Source organism: Typopeltis vanoorti, chromosome 1 (assembly GCF_054136105.1).
Source record: "Typopeltis vanoorti isolate ZY-2024b chromosome 1, IOZ_Tvanoo_1.0, whole genome shotgun sequence".
In the NCBI taxonomy this organism is placed as follows: Eukaryota; Metazoa; Arthropoda; class Arachnida; order Uropygi; family Thelyphonidae; genus Typopeltis; species Typopeltis vanoorti.
This window is the reverse complement of record NC_143549.1, coordinates 108,506,729-108,519,055: the sequence shown is the minus strand read 5'-3', so window position 1 is coordinate 108,519,055 and position 12,327 is coordinate 108,506,729. Positions and strand designations below refer to the sequence as shown.

The 12,327-nt window shown below is 35.2% G+C and overlaps 1 protein-coding gene across 10 annotated transcripts in view; it reads left to right on the top strand.

Annotated features, from left to right (window-relative positions):
- Positions 1-12,327, top strand: part of LOC150110302 (F-box/LRR-repeat protein 20) — a 325,839-nt gene that overhangs the window by 273,566 nt on the left and 39,946 nt on the right. For all 10 annotated transcript variants that reach the window (XM_090392650.1, XM_090392658.1, XM_090392667.1 and 7 more), the window contains one exon: positions 9,368-9,412. In XM_090392650.1, the coding sequence (XP_090248776.1) occupies positions 9,368-9,412 (45 nt within the window). The remainder of the gene's footprint in view (positions 1-9,367; positions 9,413-12,327) is intronic.

Genomic DNA, 12,327 nt, shown 5'->3' with positions numbered 1-12,327 from the left:
GCTATAAAACTTTATTTTTATTTATTTAGAGATTTTTTTTCTATCATGTGTATATTATTATACTGATATGTATAAAAAATTTATTTTATTTTGTTAATTTATATTTTTGTATATATTCTATTTATTATTATTTTTATTTTTTTCACCAGAGTAGAGTAAACGATTAACAAATCATTTAGATTTATTTTACTTTTGCATAATGTCGCATAGCTTGTGCCCTGTACATATGTATGTTTTCCTGATGATGATGACCTTAATACAGAGGTCAAAATGTCGAGTGTTATTTTCATAATTATAAGTAAAGTCATTACACCAACACAATAAATTCTTCACTGTGAACTATGACAAGTGATTGATCATCCGATTTTGTGGGCATTTACTTGAGCTTTTCAACAACAAAATTTTTACTGCTTTTGATGAAAGCACAATCTGCACTGGTTCAGAATTTCAACTAAAGACTCTTCTGACAAGAAATTTAACATTTCTTGCATACACTCACCAAGAGAGCATTGAAATTCTTCATCTTGTGTTTCACAAAATGATGCAGATCAGTGATCTTTACTTTGTCTGTACTGTACACAAAATTTAATGTACACAAAATAATGATAATTTAATGTGGCATTTATGTTTGCCTTTTCTTATTGGTGCACTCTGTTTCCCCCTATGTAGGGTAGGTTGCAGGTGCAATGAATTTTGTAAACACTGGGGTGGGCGAAGTATGAAAGAGGATCCAAAGATACTCTTCCATATCTTGCAGTCTGAGGGAAGGCATGTGACAAATGTGTCTAAGAAGGAAAGAGAGTTATTGTTCATACAAAATTTAATTATGGATCACAGGCTTCATTGTGACAGAAATTATGAAGACAGCACCATGTTGGAGTAATAACTTTTAAATAATTCCTTGATGTTTCTACTTCATTAAAGTCACCATCAGGAACATATACATGAAAAGATACTATCCACATTGCTCTTCACTATACTATGCAACAGACTACCTACTTTGGGCATCAGCTAACCCTTAGCTTGACCTAATGAGAGAGAACATTAAAAAAAATTAACATGCATGGAAAAAAATAAAATAAAACTCCAGGATTCTAATGCTCTTCAAGCAAGATTACAGAATTAATGTTCCAGAGTTAAACTCTAGCCACCAATTAATGATGCAGTTTTATTTTATTTTATTTTTTTTTTTGTATGCATGTTAAATTTATTAACATGCATACTAAGCCATAAACAAGGTCCCTGGGATCTTATATACACTCAAATTGATTCTTGTTATGACAAGGGGAATCCTTATATAGGATTTTTCTATCAAAGGTGAGTTGGCTGATCTCGTACAGAGGTAGCAGGGTTTTTCATCCCGCATGCAATTTACAGACAAAAAATAACTCTGATGGTGGGCAGTAGATGGTGTTGATGATAGTAGTAGTGTCGTAGTAGGAGAATTAAGTAGTAGCAGAGAGGGTGAGATGTATTTAGTGAGGCAGAGTAGAGTGCCCTCCCATGATGAATCCTTGGACTCCCCAGAGGTGCCACTTAATAATAATAAATAAAAGTTAAGCAACTTTCAGAGATGAACTGTAGACTCAAATATGCAAACATTATTCAAGAAAAAATGAGAGATTGAAAACAAAAACAAAACTTTGGAGATTTCATTGCAAACTTGAATTGATTCAGCTAGAGAGGTATGTGGTGAGGTCTGCAAGAAAAATCAGAACTCCATGAGACTCAGAAAGCCAAAGAAACAGTAAAGGAAAAGAAGAAAGTAAGTCAGCTTGTGCTCTTACACAATACAAAGAAAAATGTAAGAAAATGATGCATTTTATAAAACTACCCAAGTCATGGGAAGTGTTTGGTAAGAATATAGAAAATATCAAGAAAGAGCAAAGTATTCTGGAGGCCATTGAAAATGCTCAGAAACAGAGGAAAGAGTACTGTAGAAGAAATCTAGATGACTAAGGTGACATCAAAACTGAAGATCAAACTAATTACTCCAAACAATTCTAGATGTTTGGAGTAATTACTTTGACAGATTGCTAAATGAAACAAGCAGTAACAGCACTGCAGTAGTAAACACTCAACAAGAATGCAATTAGGAATACATGTTAATATTTGATATGTATTAATACATATCACTAGAAAAAGCAATCAAAAACCTGAAATGTGGAATGGCAGCTGATGTGGATGATATTCAACCAGAAATGCTCAAATATGGAGGTAGTAAAAGTTTGACAATGACTATACTGCATATTTGCATAACATCTAGAAAGAGGTTTGTTGCTTTTTCATTTGCTATAAAGTAGTCTATTATTGATTTTTGTCTTCTTGCACACCATGTATATTTATGTATATTTTTATATTTGTAGAATGTATTCACTATTTTTAAATTATTATATATTATATAATCAGTTGCTTTCCATTTTTGTTTACTGTTGTTCTTCAAATTTTTCTATACAGGGTGTTTCAAAAAGAATGACCCAATTTCAAATAATTATATTTAATAATGAAAATGTGGTACAGTTACAAAATAAATTACCATTTTTTTATATAATTTTATAATATTTTTATATTAAACATATAAAAATGTTTACTATATAATTTTTTTATATTTTTTATATTTAATAAATTGCCATATCATTTTCAAATCGGGACATTCTTTTTGAAACACCCTATATTATTCTTTTTTTTTTTTTCATTCCTATTCTGGCATTAAGATTTTTGCCAGAATAGGAATAATTGTCTGTTTTATTTAATTTTTCATATATTCCTTGTAACTGTTTGTAAAAGTCATCATTTTCTTCTTCTTTTCTTTCTTCGGAGGCATACACTCCAATAATTGTTAAGTTTGCTTTATTTCATTTTAAACACAATTCTAATATTCTTTCATTCTAGTATGTATAATGAGTTATTTTTGCTTTAATTGATTTATGGATCCAAATTATACCACTTTTGCATGTATTTGTTTGTCTACTTCAGTATCATATGATAATTAGTTGTTTCGTGTGTTCCTTTAAAGTTTTTTTTTTTTTTGTAAGAACTGCAATTCCTATATTTTATTCATTTAAAATGTTTGCTTCTAATGTTTCATGTAGCATACAACACATTTTTCTGTTTCAAAGTTTCTTAACTTTTCCAATTTTATGTCCAGTTTAAATTTTGGAAACTTGAAAGTAATATGTGTTTCCCTATGTCAAGTTACTAGCATAGGGAAACACACATTACTTTCAAGTTTCCAATGACAATAGGTATCCTAGTGGTGTGTGGCTGCCACCTTAAGGGTAAGGCTTGCCTTTTTTTTTAGTAGATAGTGAAAACTGCAGTTTAAGAGGAAAGAGTCACCCCCATGCCCTCAAATTGCTCAAATAACACTTTTTTGTGGGGGGGGGGGGGAAATAAGAAGTGAGAGAGAGTATAGGAAAGAAGAGTAGAAAACCAGTCTGCAGATATTATATACCAAGTGTATATTATAGAAAGTAAGATCAGTACTCACCAATATGAGCCTCTGAAATATATAAGCAAATTAGCATAGCAAATATGAAAAAGGTGATCAGCATGATCACCTTTTTCATATTTCTACTTGGATACTGAACGAACAAGGATGGGCTGGCAATTTGGGATTTAGCCGACCAAATTGTATTCTTATTGGTTAAACCAAAATAAAAAATGATGGTACAACATGACAAAATTTCATGCCGGCTGGGGCGGCGCCCGGTTAAACAAGGCCCCCGTTGTTTTTGCCAGGGAACCAGGGCGAACAGCGAAAAGTCAGCTACCGGAACAAATCTGAAAACAAACCCCAACTCAACATCACCAGAGTTAAAGATCGGTACTATCGATGTAAGAAGCCTGAATGGCAAAGAAATGGAGCTAGCTGAGAAATTAGATAAGTACCAGATCGACATAATAGGGGTGACTGAAACAAAAAAGACCAAAACTGGTGAGATCTTTCTGAACAATAAATACAAAATGTTATATTCAGGCAATGACAATCAAGGAAAAGTAGGAGTAGCCATAGTATTCAACACAAAATATGAGGCTAATCTTCTTGAATGGCAGTCAGTCTCAAGTAGAGTAATGTGGGCAAATATGAGAATGGGGAACTGGACAATGAGACTTATTTGTGCCTATGGTCCCACAGAAGGTTCTACTAAGGTAGAAGTGGAGGAATTTTTTGACGCTCTAGAAAAAGTAACTGACACAATGAAAAAGGAAAAGTTGGTCCTTGTTGGGGATCTAAATAGCAGAGTAGGAAATGATTGTGAGACATACAAAAATATTTTTGGAAAATTTGGAGAAAAGAGCAAAGCTAATAATAATGGCAAATATCTGTTAGATTTCTGCTCAGGACATGGAATGGTTATTACTAGCACCATGAGCACCATGTTCCAACATAAAAATGTGCACAAATTCACATGGAGAGAAGAAGCTAGGAATAAGAAAAGTCTCATTGACTATGTTATTGTTGATAGTGATGTTTTTCCCCTGGTGCAGGATTTGAAATTGGAAGTGATCACTATTTAGGATTTGAAATAACAGAGGATTTGAAATTGGAAGTGATCACTATTTAGTCTTGAGCAGGATAAAATTGAATTTCATATTCAAAAGAATAACATGTAAGAAAGTTTTAAAGCGAATAAAAGTTAAGCAGCTCTCAGATGTGAACTGTAGACTAAAATACACAAAGATTATTGAACTAAAAATGAAAGAGCTTGAGAACAGGAATCAAACCTTGGAGATTCAGTGGCAAACTCTGAAGAAAACATTGATTGATTCTGCCAGAGAGGCATGTGGTGAGGTTGTCTGCAAGGATAAAAAAATCAGAACTCCCTGGTGGACACAGGAAGTTAAAGAGGCAGTGAAGGAAAAGAAGAAAGCATATCAAAAGTTCCTGTCAAATAAGTCAGCTTGTGCTCTTAGAGAATATAGAGACAAATGCAAGAATGCTAAACACTGTGTAAAACTAGCTAAATCAAAGTCATGGGAGGGCTTTGGCAAGAATATAGAAAATAAATATCAAGAAGGTGGCAAAATATTCTGGAGGTTGTTGAAGAAGCTTAGGAATGGAGGAAAGAGTGATGTAAAAGGAGTTAGAGATGATAAAGGTGACATGAAAACGGGAGAAAAAGATATCCTTGAAGTATGGAGTAATTACTTTGAAAAACTGCTAAATGAAACAAGCGGTGATGACAGCACAGTGGTAAAAAACACTGTCCAGGCATGCATTCAGGAATACATATCCATACTGGAAGTAGAAAAAGCCATCAAAGGCTTGAAATGTGGAAAGGAAGCAGGAGTAGATGATATTCAACCAGAAATGCTGAAGTATGGTGGTATAAGAGTCTTACAGTGGCTGCACTGCATAGTTCAGAAAGCCTGGACAGAGGGACGAATTCCCGATGATTGGAGTAGAGCTCTCATCGTACCCATATATAAAAAGGGAAATAAAACTGAATGTGAGAATTACAGAGGTATTTCCCTACTGAGTGTTCCTGGCAAGATCTATGCAAGTAAAAACAGTTGAGAAGAATTGTGGAAGAAAAGCTTGGTGAAGAACAAGCTGGATTCAAGCCAAATAAAGGTTGTCAGGATCAGATCTTCACTTTATGACAAATAGTCGAAAAAGCATGGGAGCATAACAAAGATCTGTATTTAAGTTTTGTCGATTTGGAAAAGGCATATGACAAGGTGCCAAGAGAGAGAAGCTATTCAATACGCTGCAGTTATATGGTGTCAATGGGGCATTGTATCAAGCAATACTTAGTCTTTATTTCAGTTGTAAATCAGCAGTTAGAATTGAAGGAAGTACAGGAAGATGGTTTAATGTTAAATCTGGTGTGAGACAAGGATGTACATTATCCCCTCTGTTATTCATTATCTATATTTATCACATTATGAAGGAAAGTGGTATTAAACATGATATCAAAATTGGAGATGTTAATGTCAGCTCTTTGCGTTATGCGGATGATGTTATACTTCTAAATAAATCTGCTACAAGTCTGGAAGATTCTCTGACTAAATTGAATAGTTGTTGTAATAGATATGGTATGAAGGTCAGCAATAAAAAGACAAAGACAATGAAAATAGGCAGAATCATTGAAAATGTCAACTGTGTTGTGAATGGAGAACCTGTGGAAGAAGTAAAACATTTCGGCTACTTAGGCACGATTTTTACTGAAAATGGTAAATTAAATGTGGAAATAGACAACAGAATCAACAAAGCCGGTAAGGTGGGAAGTCAATTGAATAAATTCATATGGAATAAGAGAGAAATTAGTCAGAACACTAAATTAGCTGTATAGAAGACAGTATTCAAACCAGTTTTAACTTATGGATCTGAGAGCTGGGTCAGAAGTAAAACACTTGACAAAAGACTAGAGACCGCAGATATGAGAGTCCTGAGAAAGATTAGAGGCATGAACAGATGGCAGCAATGGCAATATCATATTAAAAACGAGGATATTAGGAAAGAACTTGACATTGTTAGCATCCAGCAATGCGTTAGCAGAGCTAATCTCAGGTGGTATGGTCACTTAAACAGAATGGGCGAGGAAAGATTAGCAAAGCAAGTGTTCTCTGCCAGGTTGGCAGCAAAACGACCCAGAGGAAGACCAAGATATAGGTGGATTGATACGGTACAAAGTGCCTTAGACGATAGAAACATAAGATCTGATAATGTTGGAGTCTTGACAAGTAACAGACTGATTTGGAGGAAAATTGTAGATAGGAAGTTAGTAATGATGTAATTTTTTTTCATGTAGTACTATCATATCCTGTACACCCCTTGAGGGTACCTGGCAGGAATTTGATGATGATGATGATTTTAATTATGGCTATATAGGTTGGGATGATGAGATAGCAATCAGAAATAAAGAAAATGAATTTCTCCACTTTTTGAGGGACAACTACCTCAGATAGTATGTAACAGAGGGCATATGAAAATTGTGGGTCTTGGATTTGATCATCTCATCAGAAGATGTCATTATAAATGAGGTGTCAAATCTCTCTCTCCATTGGCAAGAGTGGTCATGAAGTGATTACCTGAGTGGTTGCCAGCCATGTGAGGACCGCTGTGAAGAAAGGGTATATGTGGAACTACAAGGTTGGTGATTGAGAAGCTCAGTAGACAGCTTGCAGGTGAAGCTTGGAATGAAGAGTTGGGCAGAAATGCTTGGATGTTATTCAAGAACCATGTAGTAGAAGCAACATCTAAGTGTTTCCAAGTACACAGTGGAGTAATCAGTATACTCCTCATTTCTATGAGGAGTACAAAGAACAGATGAGGAGGGTGACTAGGTTGGTAAGGCATGATATTTTAACACCACATGAACTATTTTACAAAAAAAGATGTTTTATGAGCAAGTTAATAAAACATCTATTTATAAAATAGTTCATTTGGAGTTATTACCTTAAAAATATCATGAATAACCATCAACACCTAAGCTTATGTTAGACTAGGTTGGTAAGGGTAGCAAAATTTCAGTATGAGCAGAAGTTAGCTAAGGAAGCCAAAAAAAAAAAAACCTACAGTGTTATTTCCAATATGTAGCAAGCAAAAAAAATAAAATAAAATAAATAATGATTATGATATGATGACATTGAATGAAAAGAATGGTTGAGATATTTAATGAGCAGTTCATAAGGGTCTCTCACCTTTATGAATGTGACATCTTGGAGAGTTTTGAGAGCAGTGTATGAGGAAGAGAGAGACCGACTCTGAGTTAGCAAGAGGTATAATGTGAATTGAGTAAACTAAATGTTGATAAGGCTGTGGGACTTGATGACCAGTTATTTTGAAGGAATGTGTCAGATAGTTGACATATTTGTTTAATATGAGTCTTATGCTGGGTCAAGTTCCAAAGGAGTGGAAGAAAGGCAAGATTGTGCCACTTGATATTGGAGGTGACAGAACTTGGGCATAAAATTATATGCCAATTTGTGTGTCAGGTGTTGTGGTTAAAGTGGTGGAGAGACTAGTGAGAACCAGGATCCATAATTGGGTTGGCAGCAGTGGTATTATCTTTGATGGACAGCATGGATATGCTAAAGGGAAGTCATCTTTTAGTAATCTACTTATTACAAAAAAAAAAAAAAAAAAAAAAAAAAAGGTGACAGCTGCATTGGACGAGGGAGATGTATACACAGTAGTGTGCTTAGATTTTTCCAATGCTTTTGATAAATTATCACATGATAAACCGAAGTCAAACTAGAGCAGATAAGGTTGGATATTAGATTAGTTAGTGGGATTGGTTATCTGATAGATATCACAAAGTTCTGTATAGGGAGTAATATCTCCGAATAGGAAAGTCACTAGTAGGTGCTTCAGGGTCTGTTTTAGGACCATTGCTATTTATTTAATATGTTAATGATATTGGTTAGATTTGAATGGGTATATTATTTTTTTGCAGATGATGCAAAACTGGGAAGACCTATGAGGAATAGAGCAGATCTTGTGGCCTCACAAGAAGACTTGAATAAGCGGAGTGTATAGGCACAGGAGTGCAGATACCAGTTCAGTGTTGCAAATTGTAAGGTTTTAATATTTGGAAAACAATGGTTGTAGAGTTTACACTTGGCTGGAATATGTTGTTTGAAGTAGAGGAAATAAGAAATCTTGGGATGATGGAGGATAAGGATCTAAAATTTAGATGACACATTGCCAAAATTGTGTGGACAACACAATAAATTCTGGCAATGATGTGGAGGACACTCTTTTGTAGAAGTAAAGAGACTCTGGTTCCGTTGTATGAGGCTTTGGTTAGTTCACATTGATTACTGTGCATAGATTTGGTTAGTTTTTCAAATGGATGAAGAAATATTGGAAAGGATCCAGAGGCAATTGACTAAGGTAGTTTCTGGTCTCAGGAATATTGAGTATGAAGGAAGATTGAGAAGATTCAATTTATAGTCTACCCGCCAACTTGTAGAGACATACAAGTTGGCAAGGGATTGTTATAGGATTAATGTTGAAGAGGTTTTTCATAAAATGGTGGGAAATGTGGGGGGAGAATAAGAGGTCATCTCTGGAAGGTGAATAAGGAGGGCATAAGGGAGGGAGTGAAGCAAGTTCTTTTTGCATGGAGAATTGTGAATGATTGGAATGCATTGATTGAGAGTGTGGTGTCTGCAGAGAATTTGAATGTGATTAAGGCATAGTATGATGATGATCTGTGTGCACAACAAAAGGGATCTCCTGTGATGAGTCTTGACTCTATGGTGGGTCTTGGGATAGTAATAATATTGTTCAAAACTTCCATTATCTGAATGGCCTCTTATCACCAAAAATTTGATTTATATTGTGAATTATAGTGTATATTCTCTTCAAATTATTGGAATTATAAATTGAAATTGCATTTCTTTTTCTTTGCAGAACTGCCACATGCTCGAAAAAATGGATCTTGAAGAGTGTGTGTTGGTAAGTATTTGATTTTCCTCCCTTTTACAGAGTGAGGTGGTGATTGTTTAGCTACTTCTTTTTCAATATCAGGAAGAGCAGCTACACACATTAGAAGAAACAGAGGAAAAAGAATTTGTCATTGGCAAGTGTGCAGTTTATTCAGTACAATAAAAGTAGGAGTGGGAAGGGTTTAGTAGTCATAATGATAGTTTTTTTTTTTTAAAAAAAGCACTTTTAGGAGAGCATCACACTAGATTTAATTATATAGATTAAAAAAATTAATTTTTTTAATCTATATAATAAAAAAAATGCAGATTTCTTTATGACATTCCTGGAAGAAGAGAAAAAAAAAAGAAAGTAAATATAATTTTGTAAAGTGCAGTTTACCAATGGTAAATCAGTCACCTTGTGGAGCACTATCATTCTCAGATGTCAGACTATGAAAGGCTCTTATGAAGGTGAGTTTGCTCTTTTTTTGGGAATTATTGAAACCTTCCCAGCCAATATCAAGGTTAATATTGCTGATGGCTGGTACCTTTTTCCTTTTTTAGTATGCTTTTACATGCTAAATAAAAATTGAGCATCTGTTATTTATTGTTGGTGATGGTTTATAATGGCAGTGAAGCAATTCTTCCTATTGTAGATATCAAAACAAGAAAGGATTGGCATTGATTGTAAACAGTTTGTATGAGCTGGTTGTTATAATCTTGCTATGGCTGATAAAGGCAAAATCTATGATAATAGTAAATGAAGATTTCACCTTAATATAATGCACCAGTTGAAATAATGGTATATTTAAAAAAAAAAGGGAAAAAAAAGTGGTTTAACATGTGTACATGAAATTAGAATTTATTTACAACTCATATATTTCACTCACTGTAATATGAGCATCATTCAAGCATAGAAAGCAAATGATTTGGTTTGTAAGAGATTCTTTTGCTCTCTTTGTGAATGATGCTCATGTTATAGCGAACAAAATACACTATCTACCAATAATTGTCTGGTCACTTTAGCAATTTACAATTGATACAGCAGGCAAACCATAATATGAGGAATGTTCATCTTTGTCTTTGTTCACCTCCTGCATCCTTTGAGGGAGGCTTTCCACCAATGTGCGGCAGACATCGGGTATAATTTGTCTCCGTTCCTCCATCAAAGTAGTACTGAGTTCAGCGATAGATGGAGTACTGCTGTTCTGGACCTCAATTGCTGCTCCAGTTTGTCCTACAAGTGTTCGATGGGGTTGAGGTCAGGAGTCTGCACAGGCCAGGGGAATCATTTACACCCATTTCTTCATATCATTCCATAACAGCTGCAGCTTTGTGGCATGGGGCATTGTCGTCTTGATAGTAACATGGATCCATTCCATAAAATCTCCACAGTGTAGGCAGACCTGATCATCCAGAATATCAAGGTACTGAGCTGCCTTCATTAAACCACGGACAACAACTAGTAGTACACCCCCAAACCATTACTTATCCACCACCAAATTTTACTGTGGGTACAATACACTGTGGTAACAAGTGATCACCACGCTGCCATCAGGCTGGAAACAGGTAAACCTTGATTCATCGCTTCAGAGTACTGTTTTCCACTAGTCAATTGTCCAGTTCACATGCTCTTTGCACCAGGCCAAATGAGCCACTGTGTTTGATGTTATGTTTGGTTTGTGTACCACTGCTCTTCCATGGAAACCCAGTAAGTGGAATTTTTTTTGTACAGTGTTAGCTCACCATGGTGTTAATTGCACTCTGGAACTCATTATGGATGGTCTGTGCTGATTGTAGCCAGTTTTTGCATGCCACCCATTTTAACACCCTCCTGTCCCTGTCAGTCATTTTCAGCAGCTACCTTGGGTGTTTTCCCTCATTAGTGATGCTAGAACGTTTCCATTTGTTGTTCACATCACCAACCATTGATTTTGGATGCTCCAGTTGAGCAGCAATGGCACGTATGGACATGCCACCAATGTGACAGCCCATGATGACACCTCTCTCAAAATGATTGAGTTCATGTCGTGTTACCATACCACCTATATTCAACTGCTACGATGGAATAATGCTTCTTACTATCTGTACATCAGTTTTTATGTTATTAGCAAACCTGGAATGTTCTATAACTTCAAATAATAGGTGTCCAGACAATTATTGGTAGATAGTGTATTTGGAGTTGTAAAGGAACTGCAAAGGAATTGGAGATTGTGGTGTGATTTCAACCAGGCAGTCATTGTAGTATTAGTATAATATAAACTCAATATCTGCAACATTTACAGGACATTGTATCACTTGATAAACCCCAAATATCCTCTCAAAGATTATTATCAGCAAGCTTCCATGGAGCCAACAGACTCATTGAAGGAAGTTTTATTCAATCAGTAGCATATCGATCTATCTATCATACCATTATCTATGATGATTTTATATCATTTGCTGCAATTCCAAAAATATTATTACTATTATGGTAAGGACACCTCAATGGAGTCCAAAGATTCATCATGGGAGACCCCAACCTATCAACACAACGTATCAAACCTTTCCTCGAACCCATTATTATTATAATTATGAGAGATCTCAAGAGAGGCTATACTATTCGCACCTGCTGTCATACTTGTTCTTGAATTAATTCACGCTACTTGTGTGCGCGCACACACAACATCCAATGTCAATCCATTCCAATCACGCACTATTCTATGAGAGAAAAATCTAGTCCTACCCCCCCTCCCTTTCTCGACAGCATTAATTCTCAACTTCCATGGATGCCCTCATGTCCTTTCCCCACTCTCCATAAAATAAAAATTCCATGTACTGAAATTCTATTTAACCCTTTCAGAAGTTTGCAAGTCTCATTCATACCACTCCTCTTTTTCCTGTTTGCTAGTGTCTGCATCCTACAAATTCTCAATCTGTATTCCACAATCATGATATCATTTTTTT